Here is a 24,683-nt window from a genome sequence, read left to right on the forward strand (position 1 = left end):
CGGCCTCCACTCGGCCAGCCTTCCTACTTCCTCCTTCTTCTGCTCTCCAACATCTGGACAGATGAGCGTTTGTTCAGGGGTCTCGGTGATGTTTGCAGCGACGTCTCTGCCGACGTCGAGTCTTTGAGCTCAGCTGTTTCCACAGAGGCGCGCTGTCTGTTCGTGGTCACGGGTTTGCGTCACTCTGTGGTTCACGTCGCTCTCGCAGATTTTCACACAGCTGCTCTTGGCTCCTCCTGCCACAGCTGCACAGAGAACTCGCTTTATCTTTTGATTCTTCATCAGCCTGTGAAACGCTCATCGCCGAGACGCCGCTGGTTTCACTTCAGTCCAAAGGCCGTCAGCCAGAGTCAGGTTAGCATGAGCTGTGCAGCCCGACAGCCCGACCACGGAAAAACTCCCTCAGTGCAAACCCGGAATCCATCGTTGCACCTGTGCTCAGACGTCGTTGAACGTCTGAGCACAGGTGGACTAACGAACGCCGCACACCCACAGGTGCTGTTTGCTAAGATCCACATCCTGCTTCCTGGTCCAACGAGACCACAAAATAAACCAACATGTTTTATTCAACCCATCAACCCATCAGGACAGTTTACTGAGCCCAGAGGTGTCGCCCCCTGGTGGAGGTTTTCATTGGCTCGTGCCGAGCAGCATGGTACAGTCGTGCTTTAGTGAAAACGGCGAGCACGAGCATTAACAGCGGCGGCTTTTCATCGGAGGGGCAAAGCTAAAGATTCAAAGCTGAGCTGTTTGGTCTCAACGCATCAACAGGAACCCCGGGACGACACGGCGCCCTCCAAGTAGCATCATCAGGAAAGCATGGCGGTGCTGTCGTCATGTTGTCTGCAGCTGAAACCAGTTTATGTTAATTAAGCGCTGACTGGACAAACTTCAGCTTCCAGCAACAAAACTGCTGAGAGGTTGTTAGTTTGAGCCCAGCTGCTCCAGACTCACAGAACCAGGGTTACATCCTGTAACCGCTGCTTCCATTTCTTATTTCACTCCAACATTTTTATTTTCAGCTTTTTCTTAATTAACTTGTTTTCAGATTTTTAATCATCTTCTTTTATTTCACTTTTAATTATTTATCTTCAAATCTTTCTGCAGTTTCCTGTCGTTATCGTTTAGTTTATTAGAGGGTGATATTTTATTATTACAGCATCCTGTTAGAGTCTTTAAATGTTTACATTTTCAGGCGTCATGTTTTTGTTTTCATTCGAACATTTTTAATACTTAATTTTAAAAATCATCAGTCGTTAAATTTACACATTAAATGTAGTTTTTCATTATTTGTCATTTCTTTAGTTTATAAATCTCTTCAATAAACACGATGACTTAATTTTTTATATTCTTTCTTCTTTAAGCAGTAAAAGGATCCAGTTTCAGTTTCAGTCTCAGAGTTTTTAAACCGTCTGACTTTTGGTGATTTTCGGTGTGAAAAACAGAATAAATAAACAAATAAAACTAGAATTTGGATTCAGCCGAGTTAAAGTCAGTTGGCTCTGTGATGACGGAGACGTTGAACCATGTGGGACACAAACCTTTGGAAACAGCAGTTTGTAGAAACTCGGCAGCTGATTGGATGAACCAGAGCAGCTGCTGCAGAAGGTCGACGAGTAAAACCTGACACCGACTATCTGTCGGCTGCCTCGGCGCTCCTCCTCACCAAACAGGCACGAGGAGTCGGCCCAGCGTCCGAGTCCTCGCCGCCGTCTTCCTTTAAAGCTGCCGATCAGAGTGGCACGCACGGCGTTTGCTGATTCAATCTTTCTATATTGATGTGATCTGCAGGGCTCTGATGGCGTCCTTCCTGCTGCACGCCACGCCTCCAGGAAGTAGTTTTTACAAATCATTGTGTTTGATGTTTTTTATGATGATAAATCGATCGACTCGATTCTGAAAGCACTAAAGTCTCTTTGCAGTGATGAGACTGAAGAGGACGGCTGTGTGCTGTAAGATGAACAGCTTCACCTGAAGCTCTCATGTTTGCTACTCCGTTCAGTGAGAGGTCAAAGGTCAGGAGAGGAGAATCTCTTTGGAGGCGACGTTGGTTTAAACAGGTGTAATCCTGACAGCGCTCACTCACAGGACGATGCGAGTAACTGGGGTTTGGCTCGTGAACAGAGCGGCGCCACAAAGCTGCTACCCATCATCCTTTCCTGCGGGGGCGCCCCCACGGGAGGCCGGCGCCCCCGCAGGAGGCCGGCGCCCCCGCAGGAGGCCGAGATTATGACGGCTTGAATCCAAAGCACATTAGAGCGCATTCAGCTCAGTCCATGAAGCGACATTCACGTCACGTCACCTTTAATCTGCTCTAAATACTTTGAAGTATGACGCAGGTTTGCACTAAGATTAGAAACTGAAGGTGGAAACAGGTGGAGACGACAGCTTCACCGTCAGCAGCTGGTACCTGAAGGACCGAGCGGCGCCGTCGGGACGCTCTAACAGGCTGTGGCAGCTCAGCCTCGCGGGAGAAGCTCGTTACGGCACCAACGAGGAAGACGAAGGCAGCCGCAGGCTGATGGGAGGTCCCAGCATCCCTGTCGTTTATGACACGAGCGAGCGGAAGACGAAGAACAGATACGACGTTTGTGTCACAGACGAAGGCTGCGATGAAGACGCGCGTCCAAACCCAGACAACTGAGACCGCTCAGGCGGAAAAGTTTGATTCCCAACGTCACGAGGAATGACAGGAGAACTTCTGCCTCTCTGAGACTTCAGCTTTTATCTTCAGCATCGTCAGTAACACATCATCTGCGTCACAGTGGAATAAACCATCACCAGACCCGAGCTGATCAGCTGTACGAAGGTTTCCTCTGCGAGCTCCTCTGAAGCACGACGGCGGCTCTGCTCCTGCAGCGTCCTCCCACTCTCCATCTGCCTCCTCCAAACATCAGACTGCAGCCTGCACAGATGCTCCGTGGTTACACTCCACTTCCTGTTGGGCCCGCGAACGCGTCCAGCGCCCGCGCCGCCCCCCAAACGAGGACACGTTACATAATTCTGACAAAACGAGACAAAGCCGATACTGACGAGATCTCGTAACGACGAGAAAAGGTCAGGGCGTCGCCGATCATCACTGACACAACAGCGCCAGGCTGTGCGCCTGCAACAGCTCAAATACGTCACATTTACTCCACGTTTGAACGGGTTTTTGTTCTCTGTGACGCGTCCAGGTGTGCCCCGCCTCCAGCACACACACGTGACGGATGGACGTCAGCGATGATGACAGTGTGACACCGAGCAGCTTCAGTCACTTTCTTCCTCGCTCTGTCTGTGTGACCAACTGTGTCCTCGACTCTACGCCGCCTCCACATATGGACGACTCCTGTGTGATGCTCTGGCGTCCAGGTGAGCCTGGTGCTGACACTCAGGTGCAGCCGGTGTGAACGTCTGACATCAGTGTTGAGGCTAGCTAACTTCCTGTTGTGTCAGAGCTTTGCCTCGCACGTTCCTCTGCAGCGTGAAGAATAAGTCATGTAGCAGCAGCAGTGTGACGGAGCGGAGCCTGATGATATAATGAGGTGAAGCGCTGACAGACAGGCAGGTATGTAATTATGGCGGCGGCGTGTCGGTCGTGATTGCAGCTGAAGAGACAACAAACAGATCCGAGTGTGGAATTAACTGTGTGAACAGTCTTATTACAGTCTTTTGTAAAATCATACACGTGTAATGAAGAAGTTCGAAGCCGCCCTCGCAGCGTGGACGGCGTTACAGAGACGAGGTTGTTGCAGCGGCGCCGGCTCAGACGTTAGTACGACACGTTATCAGCACCCCCAACATAATCTTTAAAACATGTCAGTGGATCCTTCAGCAGTTAGTAGATTTGTGTTGCTAACCAGGTGTTCATGACTGAGACAAATATGTTTATGATCCGTTTGCTCTGCGATCGCTGTGAGGATCAAGTTGGATAAAATAATAAACGCACTGAATATTTACTCTTTACACAAATTCACACTTTAAATAATTAACATGCATAATTTAAGTTGGGCAATAAAAGCCACGCCTCCTCCTGACGCACTCACCCCGCTGAACCTGCAATAAATCAAACGCCATCGCTGAGACTCAGCTTTACATTCAGCCTTTTGTCTGTCGGGGTGTCAGCGGCCACTAGAGGTGGGAATCACCAGACATCCCACGATACGATATTATCACAATACTTAACGCACGATACGATATTATTGCAATTTTTAAAATATTTTGCGATATTCAGATTCTGTACATAAAGGTAAACTTTATCAATATTCATTTATCTAATATCAAAGTCTCACACTCAGTCTTTCTCTCATTTCAGTTTGATTGTTGACAAACTGAACGGTTTGTATTACAGTCTAGTCCAACTTAACTGAATCAACCATCTGGTACAATTATAGCTATTCTGAACTATGCAGTTTATGAAAACTATGCAGCCCCTTCAGCAACTGAAGAATTTGAAAGTAAATTAAAACAAAATATAATTTTACATTAAATCAAAAAGTTTTAAACTTAATTAAAATAAAACGTCTTAAATTAAAATAAGTAAACTGTCATGTTTATTAAACACATTTGGACAGTGAAGGAATGTCAGGATTCTTGCTCAGAAAAAGGATCAACATGCTCTGAAGTCAGAGCACAAAAACCTTTTTTGTAACAAAATATCGATTTCTGCTGTCCCTGTATCCATACATTATTAGCAAACAAAATATCACCATGCTACATAGTATCGATTTTTCCCCACCCCTAGCGGCCACATGTGTAATCTGATTACATGCACAGCACGCAGCAGCAGGACCGGGACAACAACAACTATAACGGGATATTCATCTTCCTGTTCGCTTACAGCCAATCAGATGTTTATTCTGCATTTGCATGCAAACGTTGGTCAGCATCGCGTGTTTGCATTTATCAGACCACAAGTCAAAAAACTGAATCCATGTTTTTATAAATCTGAGTCAGAACAACATGTTTTTGTGTATTTTTGTAAAACAATCACTTCCAGTCCTGAATAAGAACAATAATCCTGTTATCACGGTCTGAGCAGTGACTCCCACACGTCTGTGGACCAGTGCACAGTCTCGCTGCATTCACATCCAGGAACTGCAGGATGAGGATGATGAAGGGCTGCACCGAGGCTCAGAGTGAGATGAAGGATTATTCTTTAAACTGTGACTCATGCAAAGCTGCCGTCGTTCGGTCCAGGAGAAAAATACAAATCTGGAAATGAACCAACAGCATTTCAAACCAGTTTTCATGTGTTTGCACAACGAGTCGCTTCCTGCAGCGTGCGTTTGTTTCCTGCTTGATCAGGAAGTCCTGTGACCACGAACGTTTTCAGGCCAGTTATTACAGAACAGTGTAAAATGCTGCACAGCGCCCTGCAAAGGCAGCGAGAGCAGAGGTCACAACCGATTACTCTCCAGTTAGACGAGTAATCCTGCCCGACGAAGCGGCGAGGCGTCGCGTCCGCAGGGCCGAATCACGCCGGCGAGATTCATCCACCAGCTCGCAGGACAAAATAGACCTGAAGAAGGCGCAACGGGAGACGTCGGAGCATCGGCCTGAGCAACATACAGGACAAACTCTCGTTTTTACAGCCTGAATCACGAGATAAGTTCAGGTTAATCATCATAATGTTACAATAATGAAACTCTGGGCAGGAAACTGATGTGAAACATCAAAGTGAATCCTGAATCAAAGCCTGCAGTTTAAGACACACCAACGTTATTCACGTTTGATCCTTTTTGATCATCATCGCGATGAAGACGAATCCGTGCAGGCATACTGAACGAGTGCATTCCTATAAGGCTACATCCATGTTTAACCTCGGTGCTTTCCGTGTCTGTTGCTGCATCAAACTGCGGCTCTTATGTAAGAAGAAGAAAGAGGTGAAATTATAATGACATCACTGTGTAATGAGCGAGCGAGACAAAGAAGAAACCGGGGCTTCAGACGGAGGCGCAGCCGCTCTCAGAAATAATGAAATCATTAATTAGAGCACGTAGCCGGGGCTCGGTCCTCCGCGATTGTTCTGCAGATCTGTTGGGAGTAATAAAAAAGGAGACAATGGCTTCTGCCGCGCTCTTTTCATTTCGCTCGGCATCCTCCGTGCAGATCGACGAGCACAGCTTCAGAGGCGGCCGTGAGAGGGTTTAAAGTCTCCGGTGCGCCGTATTGATCCGCAAATTACAGCTTCTCTCCACTGCTGAGGGTTGGTGTGGAAGAAGAAGTGGACAACAATGAAAGAAGCAGGAAGTGGAGCAGCTGTGCACCCTGGGCCAAAGAGCTTCAGTGAAGCAGTGAAGCGGGTTGAGCCGAGCTGGCAGCTGAGCGCTGAGCGCTGGCTGCTTTCATTCCTCCCACGGTGAATCCAAAACAGCTCAGCTAATGGCGAGGACGCCGGGCCTGCGAGGACGCCGGGCCTGCGAGGACGCCGGGCCCGCGAGGACGCCGGGCCCGCGAGGACGCCGGGGCCGCGAGGACGAAGAATGTTCCTCAGAAGAGTAACACAGACCGAGGTTATCCCACCTTTGACCTTTTCAGTGAAAGGTTTCCATGACAGGGACTTCCAGGCCAGTGCACGTGGAGGGATGGACCATCAGTCCAGCTGCTGGGTACGGAGTAGTTGCCAGAAAATGACCTGATAGTTAATTAATCTCACGCTCCAACGCTAAACAGGCTGAGTTTAAAGTCAGGGCGCTGATGTTCTGCAGGACGAACGCTCGCCTGCCGCCGTGTCAGAGACACTGACACGTGTACGCACATCAGGAGGTGTGGATGTTCAATGTTTAACATGTTGATTCATGCAGAACAGTTTTTAAATACACACTCAGCATTGGGCTCGGCTCAGGAGCCACAGGGAACCGTAGGTTCTTGGTTGGAAAGCACAGTTTGGTGTTTGCTCTGAACATCCACCAGCATCCATGCAGGTGCAGCTACAGGGCACCACCTTTGTGAACTCGTGCCGAGTGGCGTTCCTTCTGGAGCAGCCGTGCTCGTCGTGTCTGATGTTCATATTAACACACGTGATGTTAATGGTCGTCTGTTCTTTCGTCTGCCAAAAACAAACATTAGTAAATAAAAATGCTCCTAACTGGTAAAAAGGGTTAAAACATCCACATAAAGCTTCGATGTGAAGCGAACCCAAACAGATCATTGGATGCTGAAAGGTTAGAACCTCGTGCAGGAGGCGGGACAAAGACAATCTGTCGCCGTCACGCTGGCGTCCGGATGCTTTGGGGTATCGGGGCCCAGATGTTTGACACACTGAGCTGAAATGAGTTTTCCCAGCGGTGGTGAAGCAGCAGCAGCAGGTCAGTCGTGACGAGCGGCGGACAGTCTCACTGAAACGACCTTGACTCGCCAAGCAGGCGAGCTGGCAGCACATCAATCTGCTTCTGCCTTTGCTGCCAGGAAAACATCGTCTGCTAGAAGTGAGAGGCAGAGGCCCCGCCCCTCGTGTCCGGAGATCTTTGACTCCTGGAGGACGGATGATGAGCAGCTTGCTCGCAGACACAAACACCGAGCGGTGTGAGAGGACACTTTCCTCGCCTTTATACTTCAAGCCTTCGTGCGTGATGCTGGAATATCCTTTAATTGCACTACAGCAGGACACGATCTGACAGCTGGTAATACTTGTGTACTTTTACTGCTGATATATTCCAGCATTAGACTAATTAATTGTTCATTATTCCACTATGAAACCAATATATTGAACTGTAATTAACTGGCACTACATGTGCTGTTACAGCTGAATGGTATCCATGGAAACAAGCATCTCGAGGCCCTCCGGTGCAGAAGAAGACCGAACACGGCGGTGACCTCGCTCTGCTTTTTTATACCTTTGACTGAGAGTAATTTGAAAACATAATGCACCATAAATACCACGGTGCCTTTTTACTGCTGTCAACTGGCAGGAGGCTCCCTGCCGGCCAAAAGGCAACAAATCACCTCCGGCTGCCCACCGCAGCGCTCGCCACGGCGCTCGCAGTGCTGCAGACACCGGGAGGCTCTGATTGGCTTTGTCAGGAGGAGCCAGCGGCTTAAATAATGATTTAATGTTTTTCACATCAGCTGGTCGCCCACAGCCTTGAACCATCCAACCTGCTCGCTAATCTTCACAGGAAGTTGTGAAAATCAGAGATCGTCAGGCGCAGATCCTCTGACATCCAGCAGAGGCAGCAGTGAGTCAGTCCCCATGTTAAAATAAACATGTTTATAGAGATCACGTCTCCCTTCATACTTCACCTGTGTACACTGTGTTAAGGCTTAAGGTTTTACATTATTAGGGGTGTGGCCTCTTTGACAGGTGGACCTACCTGTGGTCGCACTGCTCAGCCCCACCACACAGCAGGAAACCAGATAAAAACACCTGAATGTGATTTCCTGTCTGCAGAATCTGCTTTAAACTTGATTTTACTGACGTTTTTTTAAATTTATTTCTCTTTTCTCTTCTTGTGGGCTCTCAGGAAGCTCGGTGCACACACAGTTTAAACGCGAGGCAGATCTCACAGCACACGTAAAGGCTGCTCAGTGAAAACTGGATAAAAAGAGCAGACGTGTGAAATGAGGGTGAAACACTACAAGGCTTTTATTTTGAAACTGGTACAGACAGCATTGCCTTTGAAACAGCCGCACTCTAAAAACCCTGCGTCAGGTGATCCCGGCCATCTCCATTTCAAAACCTCGCTTCCTTTGGTGCACGCCGAGTGGGCCGGCGTTTTTAGATTTACTGCAGTATCAGCTGGATTACACTGACTGTACACATCACTGCAACCGTAACTGAGACTAAGAGTCATTTTTTCTGTTTGACTCTGGATAAATTAGGAATAATCCAACATCTGTGTTTATTACTTCAATTTCAAATATTCAACATCATAAGATGGTATTAATGGTCATTTCCATTTTTATATTTTTATGCCACAAGGTGCACAGACCCCTGAACATTTAGCAAAAATTCATCGAATATGCACCCAGCTCTGTGTACTTTATAATATTCACAATATGAAAATGTATGAAGTTATTACAGAATAAAACAAACAGGCTGATTCTCAGTACGTCTGTTTTTACGTTTTAACTCACCTGCAGTACCTACACTGACCACCAGGGGTGCTGTATCATTACTTTAATGGTTTTTGTGCCTTCCTGACTTTAAGTTTATGAATCTAAAGGTTTTTCACCTTCTGGCTAAAGAATGGCGACTTTTCAGTCGATGCTTGATGTGTTTGGAGGTTATGATGACAGATGAAAGGAAAACTGAGACAGGAAATGTAACCACCAGGTCTTCACTGTCCTGTAGATCCACTGAGGTACAGTCTGTACATATTGAAGGAAAACACAGGAACAAGTGTTCAGCTTAAGTCTGTGTTTGAAGAAGTCTGCCCTGTGGTGACAGTTAATTTGCTCAGTTTAAGCCTGGGGATGAAAAACCACTCCGAAGCACTGAACTAAATAGATGTGAGCCCCGACGTGTGCCGATGTGTCATCACTACCAACAAGCTGAAACAAAGCTGTTTAATCCACAGCTGCAGCCGCTAACACAGCGAGCAGAGCGCGGGCGCCGTCCAGGCCCATAGGAGATGTTCTGGCCGTAATAGATGAGCCCACGAGCGTCTCCGGGGGCCCAGTCGAACGCGGCAATTCCTTTATGCTAAGATGGCGAGGAGAAAGAGGCTCGGCAAGCAGCTGTTGCAGGCTGAGAGGAGGCACAAAGGCCCCGAAATGAGGTGGGAAGCCTCTCCCTCCCCGGGGTCCTGGATTGTTAGGACGAGCAGCAGAAGAGACGAGGAGGGGAAACCTGATTGTTTCTCTGCTGCTTCATTCAGGACGTAACCTCGTAGCATCCATCAGATCATCATCAACCATCAGTTTCACCTGGTTGGAACAGCAAACTGGAAAATACCGAGACAGTATTTCCATTTGAGTCTTTTGTATTGCACGGTGAGGACGCTGAAGCAGAAGAGGCACAGCTGTGAAAGTGCCATCGTTCCATATTTAGACTCAAACCAACCCTGACCTGCACACAGTCTGAAATCATTTATTACTTACAGCTTATTTCCTGCACATTTCCACCAAAGCAGAATTAAAGTGACGGCTCACTGAGCTCTCTTATTGTTGCTGCTTCACGTCCAGTCCAACAGTCTGAGTCTTGACCTTGATGTTGGTCATCGTGACATCATGGCAGCAGGGATGATTTCCACTTCACTCCCAGATCAGATTTATAATCTCTCTCCATCAAGTTCGTGGCCTCAAAGTTTAACTGAGCACAGAGGAGGTTCCTTTCTGCTGCTGGCAATAGGACGGCAGGACTCCTGCTCAGAGCTCCACCTCTCAGGGAACCACGGCGTCAGACGTGGACACGCTGACTCCCATCCCTCACCCTCCTCGCCCCAGCTGTGGTGGAGTCCAACAGGCACTGAAAAGGTCCGGCTGTGTGCCGGGGACGCCGTCATGGGGAATTTCCTTTCATGTCTGAAAGCAGCTCATTCTTCGGGAACCTCGACTCTGATGGACTAAGGTCCAGTGCAGGTAGAGTCCAGGTGTTGGTATGTTACAGTCTCTCACTTCATTAAAAACAATAAATTCATGTTAACGACTCATTAGTCTCACCATTGGTGACGACATTAGCAGCTCTAATGAAGCGAAGCATCCTGCTGTGATGATGGACAACGAGCCCTGCGCAGCTTCATTAACAGAAGCTGTAATAACGCCACAGGATGGTGTTTTCACTGCAGCGCCGCCTCATACTGGCAGAGCCGCTCATTCGTATTCGTGACTCGTGGTCGCTACAGGGCCAGTTCTCCCAGCGACACGCAACAAAGTCAGCCGACATCAAACCTGTTCGTGCAGTCTCAGGAAACTGGAGCTTCCTGTGTGATGAAAGCCTCCACGCTGCGGCTGCTACCTGCCAATCACACCTGCCCGATTTGTTTTGACCTGAAAGAAACTTTTCTCCCTGCACGCAGACGCAATAAAAGATGGATGCAGTGTGGCGGCATCTACAGCCAACACGGCGTCACTTTTACTTCAGTGAATGTAGGTCAGAGATGCTTTTCCGATACTTCTGTGTCCAGGTGTTGTGAGTCTGCATGGCGTCTAAAAATATCAATCGCAGCCACAGAAAGCAGCAAAGCCTTTTCCCTTCAGACAGAACGGGAACACCCACGGCGAGGGAGCGTCACACGGATCCGGGTCAGATGCTGGATGCAGTCGGTCACAACGTGACACACACGTTCACACAGTACAGTCTGCGTAGATCCACCATCAGCTGGTACTGGATTACTGAGACATTTGGACGTTCTCTGTCTGTGAGGATGGCGCTCCACAGCAGTCACAGCTTCATGCTCCACAGCATAACGAGTGTACGTCTGACCCGCGCCGAGCGACGGCATTTCTTAGGCTTTGAATGGCGCTCGTTCATGTCGAGCAGTTCAACGTCTCCTCCTGAACCTGGGCGCTAAGCCCTCCTCCTCTCCTACCTGTGCGGCTTCATTCTGAGCCGAGGTCCTTAACTCGCAGCTCGCAGCGCAATGATACGACGTGAGTCACCGGGTGATTCATTCAGATCCGACAGAGCCGGCGACGAGTGGCACTCAGCACAATTACTGTTTTCTCTACAGCAGGAATACTCGACGACACTCACATCAGCAAAAAAACATATGATTACCTCTCTGAAAATGATAAATATCACCACAGTCATGCAGGAAGCAGTTTCCAGCACACCCTGGTGTTAAATTATGTTTTGGTATAAGCTAAAGGGCTGCCTGTTTACTCTGCTGTTAGATATACGACACACGTGTAAAAGGACTGAAGCTGATTTATGGCTGCAGGAAATTTAACGTCTGATGGAATCAGCAGAGGAAACACCAAATGTACAAGCAAAGGCGGGAATACATCGATCAGAAACTCACAGAACTGCATTTATTTAGTCGCTCCTGTGTGCGCGCCGATTTCGCTCACTGAAAGGTGACTTCCTGTCATGTAGATAAAGGGGCGTGGCTAAAAGGGCTTGCACTGGCCCCAGTTTGTTCTCATCCATTCATCAAAAGTTTTTACTTTCCTTCAACAACTTCAAATTTCTGCTACAATGTTTCCTTCCGCCTGGAAGGAAACATTGTAGCAGAAATTTCAGCGAGTCGTTAGCCAATGAGAGCACAGCTTGCAGTTTCTTTTTTTTTTTTTAACACTTTCTCTTTATTGATTTTCATCTTATTTTACAAACAGAACTAAAGAGGGCAGGAGGGAAACCAACACATTCACATATGTTCACATATTCTTTTATCCTGTCTTCCTTCTCTCACCCCAACCAATCACAGCAGATGGCCCCGCCCCTCCCTGAGCCTGGTTCTGCTGGAGGTTTCTTCCTGTTAAAAGGGAGTTTTTCCTTCCCACTGTCGCCAAAATGCTGCTCATAGGGGATCATATGATTGTTGGGCTTTTCTCTGTATCTATGAAGCACCTTGAGGCGACTTTTGTTGTGATTTGGCGCTATATAAATAAAATTGAATTGAATTGAATTATTCCAAAATACACAACGGCTTGTTTTACTTACATATATTACATATTACACAGGTGCATGTTCCATTCAAACAAATTCGTAGCGGTCCCTCTGCATCACAGAGGTATCAGTCTCTAGTCTCTTGACGTATAACGATCCCATCGTTCCCAAAGTCTCTCTCCTTTCTCCTTCTGTAGCCGCAGTGAGAGGGTAATAGGTTCCATATGATGAATTGTGTTAATAATGTCTATGACCAGCTTCCGTGTGGGGGGGCTTGTCTGTAACCAACACTTAGTAATTGCCTTTTTGCATGCAACCATAATTATTTTCAGTAAATATGAGTACAGCTTGCAGTTTCAAAAACACTGAGATGGTGATGATGAAAACAGTGACAAGATGGCGGCTTTTTGCTCGTTTCTGATACAGTGAAACCACCATCAGCAGCTTCAGAGAGCCTTTTGGCTCTTTTTTAAGACAACAGGGGAGACCTGAGCTGGTCTGAGACCTGAGCAGGTCTGAGACCTGAGCAGGTCTGAGACCTGAGCAGGTCTGAGACCTGAGCAGGTCCATGAGTGTCTTCAGGACAGACTCATCGATGCACCTCTAACACTAATGAACCTGAACACGATCAGAAAAGACTGTTACTAATCACAGATGTGGTTACATGTCAGTTTCTCAGATGGTGTGGTGTCCAACACCAATTATCCTGTTTAACTAGTTATATACATAATTAGTTATTGATACGCTCCAACCACAGACTAACTACCTGACGTCATATTAATGTGAGCAAAAAACAAAAACAGTGGAGCTGCTCCTGTTTACTGTAAACACAAACATAAACATGGTATCAACGCGACGCACCACCGCTGTAAAACGGAGCCACCAGAGGCGCCGTCACAGCTCCAGGGCGGCGGCGTTTAAGCGCTCGTGCACTGCGGTCGAGCGGTCGTGGAGGGAAAGCTCCACTTTGCACAGTCTGCATCGAGTTTGTTTGATTTCTGTGAAATTCTTTCACATTTTGTAAAATCTCAGTTTCATTCGTTCCTTCCGTCCTCCTGCTTTGCTGTTGTTGTTACTCGCTGTGTTTTTATGTGTGACGTCTTTACTCATGTTGGGGAACAGACTTTAGTGGTTCTATGTTAAAATGACCTGTTTCCAAGTATCTTTGTAACTCTGTGTTACCGACATTATAACCCACGCGCTCCTTTTTGTCCACTTCAGACACTTTGACAGAACTGTTGTGATACTTGTTGTATTTCCCTGCTGCCTCGGGGTCACATGACTCTGACATTTTATTGGATAAACAAAAGTCGCTGCTACAAACTGAACGTGGCAGAAATGTTGTTTGTGACTCAAGATGACTCGACATCATTCATGAGGGATACGTTTGACATTTTACATATTACAGACCAAGTTATTTACAGCAGTTTAAAAATGTTTCTGGCACAGCGCCGTTCACGCTGCATTCTTCTTTGTTGGTATTGAGCGCAGACGAGGCGATACTGCCCCCATAGCTTCGCGTTACAAAAACACAAGACGTGGTTTCAAATACGTCGACATCGTTGCAGGCCTGGTCCTCAGTGAATAAGTGATGGTGACATGAAGCACTGAGGCTCTGGATTAACATCGTGTGTTGTCGTCCGGTGCTTTCATGGCACCAAACACACAACTGTGAACAGGCTTTTTGTGGGAATGTCTAAACTTTATGCTTGACGAAAGCCCGACTCGTATGTTTCACTGTGATGTTTGCTTCCTTCCTTCTTCCTCGGCGTCCTCTCGGCTGCTTCATCCGGCCGTGACGATGGTGGAGTCAGCACAGGTGCAGCGAAGGCATGGGCTCGTTAAGTCCCTCTGTCACTGCACATTACGGACTCTACTCCCTCGTTAGCCATAAATTTGAGTGAAACTGAACCCGCTAATAAAAACAAACCAATTTGTCTAATTGGGCGTCATCCCTCGCCCTCCATATGTGTCCGATAATTGTCCTGGTAGGTGGCTTTGATGCTTTCAAAAGATAAATATGTGTTGTTTGTCCCAGCGGCGCTGATAATGGGAGTTAATGGGAGGGACGTAGGCTACAGCTCATTAGCTTCATGCATTGTATTCCAGCTCCAGCACACGTGTCAGAGTTAATGCGGCGAATGGGCTTATTGCAGGAAAACATCGTGAGAAGAAGAACACGACTTCCTCCGTTAAAAGAGCGTTACGTGTTCACGTACACGACGATTAGAGACACACACGCACACCCACTGAGGGATAACCATGGACGAATGTCAGAGGCTGGGAGATCTCTTTATCTGCCGATTTAATATAAAAAACTTAATGTTAATAAGACTTTAACCTTACTGTGTGGATATTATACACACACGATCTGAACCACTATTAACACAGCAGGACTAACCTCACCTCTGTATTCTTGGCTTCACAGATAAAAACACCTCATTAGCTTCACTTCAGCCGTTTCTTTGCTAATCAGAGTGAAAACCTCCCAAAACCCAGACGTGCGATACTGTGCAGCGCTCTCATCACAGACTGAGAGCAAACAACACGTGGCGGGGTCAAACCACCCACCCTGAGCCACAGCTGCCCGCCTCACAGCACCTTCAGGAGGTGTAAGCTGTTAGCCAGGACTGGGTGTGACCTGTAATCACACTACATTTTTTCCCCCAAAGATATTACTGCATTAAATTCAGTAATCAGATTACATTAGTCACAGTGACGATGTTAACTCCATCACAAAGCTTTTTGGGTTATCTGGCTGACAGAAGTCTCAGTTTGTAGATGGACTGGTTCACACTGCTCTTCTACTCCCACACTCAATGCTAGCACTGCACGCTAGCACTGCACGCTAGCACTCAACACTAGCACTGAACGCTAGCACTGAACGCTAGCACTGCACGCTGGCACTCAACACTAGCACTGCACGCTAGCACTGAACACTAGCACTGAACACTAGCACTGCACGCTAGCACTCAACACTAGCACTGAACACTAGCACTGCACGCTAGCACTGAACACTAGCACTGCACGCTAGCACTCAAAGCTAGCACTGAACACTAGCACTCAACGCTAGCACTCAAAGCTAGCACTCAACGCTAGCACTGAACACTAGCACTCAACGCTAGCACTGAACACTAGAACTGCATGCTAGCACTGAACACTAGCACTCAAAGCTAGCACTGCACGCTGGCACTCAACACTAGCACTGCACGCTAGCACTGAACACTAGCACTGAACACTAGCACTGCACGCTAGCACTGAACACTAGCACTGAACACTAGCACTGCACGCTAGCTCTGCACGCTAGCACTGCACGCTGGCACTGCACGCTGGCACTGCACGCTGGCACTCAAAGCTAGCACTGAACACTAGCACTGAACGCTAGCACTCAACGCTAGCACTCAACGCTAGCACTTTGTTCTAGACCTAAAAGCCGGACACACACCAGACGCGTATAATTCATGACTTAAAATATTTTATTATTGCGGCTCAAACTCGATTTAAGCTACATCCACACGTACATGTAAACTGAGATTTTCCATTTATGTTTAAAAGTCAAATGCTGTTGAGAACATGCCAAAGCAACAGGAGGCGATATAATCATAAACATGTAGAAATGTTGGCCAATCAGAGGTCTAGAAGTCTGGGAGGGAAGGAGTAAACAAAGATGGCGCACAGAAGCAGTCTGACAGTAACTGCGTGTGTCTATGTAAGCGTGTAAAAACGGCACATAGTAAGATTAACAGCAACAGTGTCTCTATCCGCCATCGTGGAAATCATCTCATGTAAACAATGACGTGGCGCACACCTTTGACGTTGAGCGACTAAAGACCTGACCAATGACATCACTGCATTTGGCACCAGCGCTGAATACACAGGGGCGTGGAAATAGTAATCACAGGTGTCTCTCTGAACAGATCACGACTGACCTCCTGCTGTGGGCGGATCAACTCCGCTCAGGTTCGGTTTAACGTCTTGTTCCTGTCACGTGATGGCGTTTGTCTCCGCCCATCAGAGAGCCCCAAACATGAACTTTAGCGAGGGGAGTTTAACCCTGAACCTCCGTCTTCTCTCTGCTAATGTTTGTATAAATATGTAAATGAGAACACACTACCCTACATGTTCTGTAAAAGTTTCTGGCTCTGCTGTGACCTCCGAGCCACCAAAGGGGGGCAGCAGTCCAGGGAGCGAGGCCTTAATGTGCCTGTGATGTGACTCTGGTGCCAACTAGGCCATTTAGGAACATCAGGGGTTTAATGAAGTGGAAACAGCTGTGGAACAGATGACTTTTCCATCACAGGCAAAATAATTACCCTCTCGATAATTCGAACAGAGGGGGTCAGACCGCCCCTCCTCCGTCTGACTCATTTACCTTCAGCTAAACCTGCAGAAATGCGTCCCTGACAACAGAGACGTTAATGGTTTAAATTCATTTGATTCCTCTTAAACTGCTCACCAAATATTTTCCTTGAGCAACATTTAACTGAAAAAATAAAAAACATTTCTGTTTATCTTCATATGACTCCAAACTTGAGGTCGAGCCAGTTTTTTAGTGTCTCCCAAAAAAACATTTTTCATGCTGTGTAATGTCTGAGATAGAAGAAACACTTTGTGCTCCCACTGAGAATCAGCTTTTCAGCGTCTGTTATTAAAAACATCCTGAGCTCGGGCCCATTAAGTTCTTTTCAAAATCTGTTTTCAACTGGTGGAGGTTTGGCCGGCCCGAGAGCCAAAGCTCTGAAAAGCTTACAGAAGTTACTAAGCTGTGAAACTGTGCCTCACAAAGAAACGCTAACACGTCCAACGCACGCCAAAACATTATTAGCGGGCCCAGTTTCACTGCGGTAGCAGACTCTGATCGATATTATCAACAGAAGCGAGAGCTTGGTGGAGTGTGACATGAACAGCACGTTGGCGTTCATGTCCTTGAAGCACCTTAAAGACTGAACGGCGTTTGAAAAAAGGCTCAAAGCTTCACAAACCCAACAAAGCAGCGTTACATCAGCGTGCTACGAGCCGTCTGTCCACGGCTCGTGGAGCTGCAGTTATTATAACAGCTTCATCAAATGAGGCTTAATATGAATCTGCACTCTCCTGCTGGTGTATACGTACACGACACTTCATGTTATTGACCACAAACAGCACGGTGTCGCTCCAACAGCGGATGGGTAACCAACCAGCTTTGACAGGACGCCAGACGCCATTTCACTAAGAACCAAACAAGGCCACCTTCACACATTCAAGCATCACCAGCCCACCTGAAACCACATCATCAACCGCCGTTTACAATAACCATAAACTCAGGTCATGCTTTAAAGACAGCGCCACGAGCTGATGATGACCTTCCCAGATCCAGACCGACAGACACCAGATGTTCCCGAGGTGCAACGTCAAACAGTCCACTTTCACCAAATCCCTCCAGCCCACCTGAGTGCGAGCTGCCGAGTCTGGGCACAAAACTTTGAACCTGATTTGTTGTTCGCCATCATGGCGCCGAGGTTTCTCCCTCCTTGCACCAGCATTGCTAACGCAAATGGCTGGAGAGCACAGCTCAGCCACAATTAGAATGGTTGCTTTGAAGACCAGGTGTGTGACCACTCACAGCCACTCAGGATACATGTCTGCATTCAATAATCAGACAGAATGTTTGGAGGCAGGTTGCCTCCCGTCAGGTGACCTGTGCAGTCACCGTGTGACTGAAAGCATTCACCCGGAGGCTGAATCTCTCACAACGTCTGGGTGAACAGTTAGTTGCTGTAAATACTTGCAGTCGGCCGCCAGCAGAAAACATGACCACCGACCGACCGCCAATTGTTCCTAGTCGTGCTGTCCAGCGTGACCGAACCATCAACCTGCTCACAAGAAAATTTACACTCACAGCAGCTAAAGGAGACAATAGATGTCATAAACACATCATCAGCTGTTTGATCTGGACCGCAGTCCAGGGCAGGTTTCAAACCTGCAACTTTGGTTTGGCTCAAACAGAAAAGTCACGAAGATCAAATGAACCAGATTACAGAAAAGGATTCAGAGTTGACGAGTAAACGGCTTAAAACAGGTTAGCGCTACACAACAAACACAACTGACGGTGCTTCACCTCGTAACTCAGCCGACCTCCAGGACAGACCAGCTCAAGAAGAAAGACGGCCTCTCGTTTCATTTGCTGCTCTTCCTCACACAACCCTCCAATTATACGGGTTTATGTGGCGCTAGGAGCGCACTAGCTTAGTGCCCCGAGGCTGGGTTTGTGGCTATCAGCTAACATCATCGTGTGCATCAGCAAGGTTAACATTTATGCTAACTCTTTAGCATCAGCTAACTCATGTGCAATATCCCATTGGCCTTCCCCAAACACATGTCAACAGTCACATTACTGTTAAGATTTCCTTATCTATTCACAAGTGTGTACACACACACACACATACACACACACATATATATATATATATATATATATATATATATATATATATATATATATTAGGGGTGCAACGATACACAAAGTTCATGGTTCGGTTCGATACTTTGGTGTCACAGTTTGATATTTTTTCGATACAAAAAAATGTTCATGCCTTTTTAATTTGTCATTTATTAAAAGTATAAATATATATTTTAACTCAAAAGTACAGTTTTTAAATTTAATGTTGCTGAAACAACAAAATAAAAAATAAATCTATCTGATAGAGAAATCACTCATCTTTGGAAAAGAGAGTTTATTACAGAGAAATGTCTCTTTCCAAAATAAAAGCTATACTATACGCTTCTTCTGGGCTATATTCTCAGCAGCATATTAAACATATCAGGTCCCCATAAGGAGAATCATGTGCTAACGGCTGTCTAAATGACTCGGGTAAAGTTTGTAGCATGCGTGCTTGTTGTTTTTGTCTGCTTCCACTTGTCTTTGCACTAGGATGATGTCGGAGTAAATGTGCAGTCATATTCGTTGTGTTCCCACTAGTGCTGTCAGCGTTAATCTGAAATTATGTTAACGCCACAACACGGCAAATCTCCGTTAACGAGCTAATTGCGCTAACGCGCTAGTTCCCACCAATGTAATTAAGCATTGCGTGGCACATCCGACATACTGTTTTACTTTAGTCCATGACGCGCTTACCTTCAGGGTCATACGTCACATGAAAACCAAAATAGTTCCAAAGGCCAGATCTGAATGAGGGTGGGGGAGGTTCAATTTGCCATGTTGCAACAAGCTTAGCTTCTGTCTCGCTAGCTTGCCCTGCGCTCAGTGAATCTGCGTTCGACTACTCCGCCTAGGCTGCACCGTCGAGCGCAGATCCACTGAGTGCTCAACACAGACAGCATCGTTACACCCCTAATATATATATATATATATATATATATATATATATATATATATACACACATCACACATACACAGACCAATCGGTGTGAAGGGCAGGGAGATGCAGGCGGATCAGCACGACAATCCTCGGCTCAGACTTTCAGGAGTAAGAAAGTCTTTAAGCATTTAAACTACAAGCTGAAGTTTGGATAAATTCATGCAGCTCGGTGTTGCTGGGAGCTGAATCACATACAGCCACACAGATTATAGCAGCAGTATCACAGTGACACACACAGCAGGGTGAAGTGGATTTACAACGTCTTTAAGACAGAACGTCGATGGTCCTGAAGACCTCTAACACAACACGAGCAGATAAAGAGAGGCGGGCTTAAAGTGAAACACCTGGAAATACAGGCAGGTCGTCTGAGCAGCGCTCGATGGAGACGGGGGTTTGTACAACAGGCAGACCCAGCCCTCCCTCCCTCATCAGCTCACACTGATCTGAGCTCAACTCCATCCTCACAATCCAAAAACCCTCCTCATTAAATCTCTGCACGTCCGCTGGCTGCCCCTCGCCTCTCATCCCTTCAGCAAACACGGACACAGCAGGTGTTTTCAGAAAAATCCTCCATTTAAAGCACCTCAGCTCATCCAGTCAGAAATCACTGAACCCACTGCGACACATTCAGACCCGGCACAGCTGTCAGCTTCTGTCACGTCTGCTTCAAACGCCAGGCACTTCTTCTTCACTGGTGTTTTTCTTACAGCCTCGTTGACCTTTTCCTTCTAACAGCTGCTCGTCCGTTTCCCTTTCACCTGCGGGGCTTCTGCTACCGACCTGACCAACCACACCATCCGAACCCGGGGATCACAGCCAGCTGAAGGCGCCACCAGACCCCCGATGCCCCTCTCAGGTTAGGGCAGTGAGAGAATTCAGACAGAGGGGGTCAGAGTTAGCGTGGCAGTGAAACCAGATGATCAGGGTTAACCCTGTGATGACCACAACCCCCCTCAGCCTGTGCTGGGGAGGAAAGCAAAGGCCAGGATGTGGTTTGTCTCCTGGATTTGTCAGCCTCCAGCTCTTCTTACACTTTTTCACCTTTTTGAGCACCAAAAATTCTTTCATGACAAAAACCTTAAAAGTCTTTTTTATTTAGCAGCGATTCAATCAAACCCAGCCCAGAGGGAGCTCAGTGATCACCTCTGTTTCACAACCCAGCAATACACACACACACACACACAGCATAAAGAAGCCCGAAAATACACACACACACACACACACACACACACACACACACACAGCGAGAGTGCAGCAGCAGATAAACCTGAAACACAAACACACACAGACACACACAGACACACACACACACACACACACAGACACACACACACAGACACACACACACACAGCGAGAGTGCAGCAGCAGATAAACCTGAAACACAAACACACACAGACACACACACACAGACACACACACACACACACACACACAGCATAAAGAAGCCCGAAAATACACACACACACACACACACACACACACAGCATAAAGAAGCCCGAAAATACACACACAGACACACACACAAACACACACACACACAGCATAAAGAAGCCCGAAAATACACACACACACACAAACACACACACACACACACACACAGACACACACACACACACCGAGAGTGCAGCAGCAGATAAACCTGAAACACAAACACACACAGATTTCAATCAGCTCCAGAACCTGAACCTGCATCAGCAACATGATCCAGAAACCAGCGCACGCACACACGCGCGCGCACAGCTTCACCTGCACGACTCAATCCAGCAGAAACGTTTCTTCTGTCTGCAGGAGTCATTACACTCTGACACACTCACACTGTGGGTTTATGAGGGAGATGTGTGTGTGCGTCTCTGCTTGGGCGGGCAGGTGTGACGCTGACTCGTACCTGGAACAGGCGCAGGATGTTGGCCACCATGATGGACACGGAGCTGGCCGAGGCCCCGATGACCCCCACCACCTTCTCGGGCTTCACGAACACCGGAGGCTCCCCGTTGGTGCACCTCACATCCGATGTGTCCTTCTGGATGAGCGCCTGCACGAACGTCAGCGACTGCTCCAGTGCGTACGTGTCCCGCGAGCAGGTGTCCAGGATCCGCGCGCCCAGCGTGACGTTGGGCAGCAGCTCGTCGTCGCCGTTGATCTGGTCCAGCGCGTACATCATGGCCTCCAGCCGGTGGATGCCGTTCTCCTTCTTGATGTCCCCGCACGGCGTCCCCGGGACCCCCCTGGCGTGGACCGGGAAAAGCCCCCCCAGCGTCACGTCGCCCTCCACGCGGATGGAGTGCGGCGCGTAAATCTCCTGGGAGCCCGCAAGGTCCAGGAACGCGTGGAGCATCCACAGCACGCGGAGGGGCAGGCCGGAGCGCCCGCCCATGCCGGCGCCGGGGTCCGTGCGGTCACGCAGCGGGAAAACGCAGGAGCGCGAGGAGGCGCGAGGGGACTGTTGTCGGGACAGGTCCGTAAATCCGGCGGCTCGTGGCCGGCCCGCGCCCCGCAGAGAGAGCACCCGCTCACCGGCACAGCTGGGATCCCGCGCGAGGAGCCACGGCATCCGCGCCGCGCGAGCCTGCCGCTTGTTGCACGAGTACCATCCCGACCCCACGAGCCCCAACACTCCGGTAACTCCTTGGTAACTCCTCCGGTAACGGCAGCCCGCCGCCCACGCGCGGCTCTGATGTCACAGCCCGTGACGATAGACCGCTCCGGTAACTGCGCCGTGCACACCTGTCTGCGGGCGCGCGCACTCCGTGGAGGCTCCCGGGCTTCTGCGCACAAAGTGGCCGAAAAAGATCAAAGAGAGGCGGCGAGAGGAGTCGGCACGAGCCGAGGAGAGGAGCTCTGCGCGCGCGGTCCTCACGGTCCACCAGCCCCCTCTCTCTCTCTCTCCCTCTCGCTCGCTCGCTCGTGCTCTCTCTCGCTCATCCACGCACGCGCGCTCACGCCGCCCACGCGCGTTTGTGTAATTATCAGCGCAGGGCTTGTGCTGCCAAAACAAGCCGAACAAACAGCCTGCGCGTGCTCACGGACCGTTACCGTGAACGGGAGCGTGAGGCTCGGTGCCCGCTTCCTCCCGGTGTGTCCTCAGAAACTCACGTTAAAATCACGTTTCCCGCTTCCGGGCATCCAGGTAACTTCAGCCAAACTCCGGGTCTTACCGCCACCGTAACTCGTTACACATCAACAGGTGTGACAGAAGCGCCGAAGGACCAATCAGTTCTCCGCGTAAATGGCGTCATCATTCCCGAAGATCCCTCGGACCTGTGCGCGCGGACAGCAGCATCCTCTGGTGTCCTCGCGCTTCTCTGACGAGCCGCATTCTCCGCTTTTTGGTGGAAATCACGAGTTTCAGCTGTAACGTGTGAAACAGAGAACAGAACCAAACCTGCGTGTAAAACATCCAATCATCTAATATCTGATTAGAAACGTCACGGCTTCAAACAGGCGCAGCTTTATTAACACAGCAGCTGTTTCACAGACACGACAGCGCAGAGACGCGTTCAGTCAGAGCGTCTGATACCTGCTGCACACACACACACACACACACACACACACACACACACACACTCACACACACTCACACACACTCACACACACACACTCACACACACTCACACACACACACACTCACACACACACACACACACACAAAGACACACACACAGACACACACACACACAGGCACACACACACACACACACACACAGGCACACACACACACACACACACACTCTCACACACACACTCTCACACACACACACACACACTCACACACACACACACACACACACACACACAGACACACTCATACTTGTACTGTGTCTTTAATCTCCATATGTTTCTGATATCATGGTTTCTGCTTCTTTTGTCAAACACTCTGCTGACATTTCTCCTCTTTCATCTGAACGCAGGTTAAACTGTGGGTTAGTTCGTGAGGTTATAACCCAGCTGATCGCTAATGTTAGGATAAATCCAGATAACAGAGATCCAGGTAGTAGGACTCGTCCAACTCTTCTGAGTAACACCAATGAGTTCCCACCAAAGCCGAGAGAATCTCTCCAGTGTGTCCGGGATCTGTCCGGCCCCTTCCCAGAAGCACATGCCAGGAACACGTCACGTATGAGGCATCCAGAAGGCATCATTCATACTATCATTATATTATGCTGCTATCCTGTATATATTGTACTTATTATTGTCTGAGTACTACGGTTGTTTTATTGTACTTTTTATATTTTACATTTATATTTATTTTGCATTTTGCACCAAGGGAGTGGCACTCCAATTTCGTTGTACTTTGTACAATGACAATAAAGGCTATTCTATTCTATTCTATTCTATTCTATTCTATTCTATTCTATTCTATTCTATCTCACATCAAATATCTGACTTGTAAACTAAAAATGGCTGATCCCATTATGGCTCGCCACAGCAGATCTTCTGCCTCCATCATCCTCTGCATGCCGTCCTTCATGACACCCACAGACCTCCTCAGACTGCCGAGCAGCTCCAATCAGCTGGTCATAGTTCCCACATTTAGAGTCTTTACTCTCACTCCTGCTTTTCCTTCTCTCTCGCCGCCTGCTAACCTGCCACCCCCCTCTCCTCTTCCTCGGTCTTCGACCAACAGTCGCACGTGAAGCTTACATTTTCTAATTCCCACATGGTTTTGTTTTGATTTTTTTTCTCTCTTCAATGAGGAATGAAATGGTGAACCTTGCTATCAAACTCGGCTGTTTTTGTTTTTTTCCCTTAATGACACTTTTTTAAAAACAGTTTGTTAACCCAGGCCTTGTTTAAAACCCCCACTAACTAACTAAGTTTTTATTGTTATTGATTGTAAATGCTGCTGCCAGGG

The 24,683-nt window shown here is 48.0% G+C and overlaps 1 protein-coding gene across 3 annotated transcripts in view; it reads right to left on the reverse strand.

The window, feature by feature from the left end:
• The window catches only part of grm7 (glutamate metabotropic receptor 7), a 144,224-nt gene extending 120,581 nt beyond the window's left edge, over positions 1-23,643 (reverse strand). For all 3 annotated transcript variants that reach the window (XR_014874313.1, XM_085161394.1, XM_085161395.1), the window contains exon 1: positions 21,717-23,643. Coding sequence is in view for 2 of the 3 variants with exons in the window: in XM_085161394.1 (XP_085017520.1) it covers positions 21,717-22,382 (666 nt within the window). In the remaining variant the exon portion in view is untranslated. The remainder of the gene's footprint in view (positions 1-21,716) is intronic.
• Between the last annotated feature and the right edge of the window lie 1,040 nt (positions 23,644-24,683).

The sequence above is a fragment of the Neolamprologus multifasciatus genome, chromosome 5 (genome assembly GCF_963576455.1).
Source record: "Neolamprologus multifasciatus chromosome 5, fNeoMul1.2, whole genome shotgun sequence".
Lineage (NCBI taxonomy): Eukaryota > Metazoa > Chordata > Actinopteri > Cichliformes > Cichlidae > Neolamprologus > Neolamprologus multifasciatus.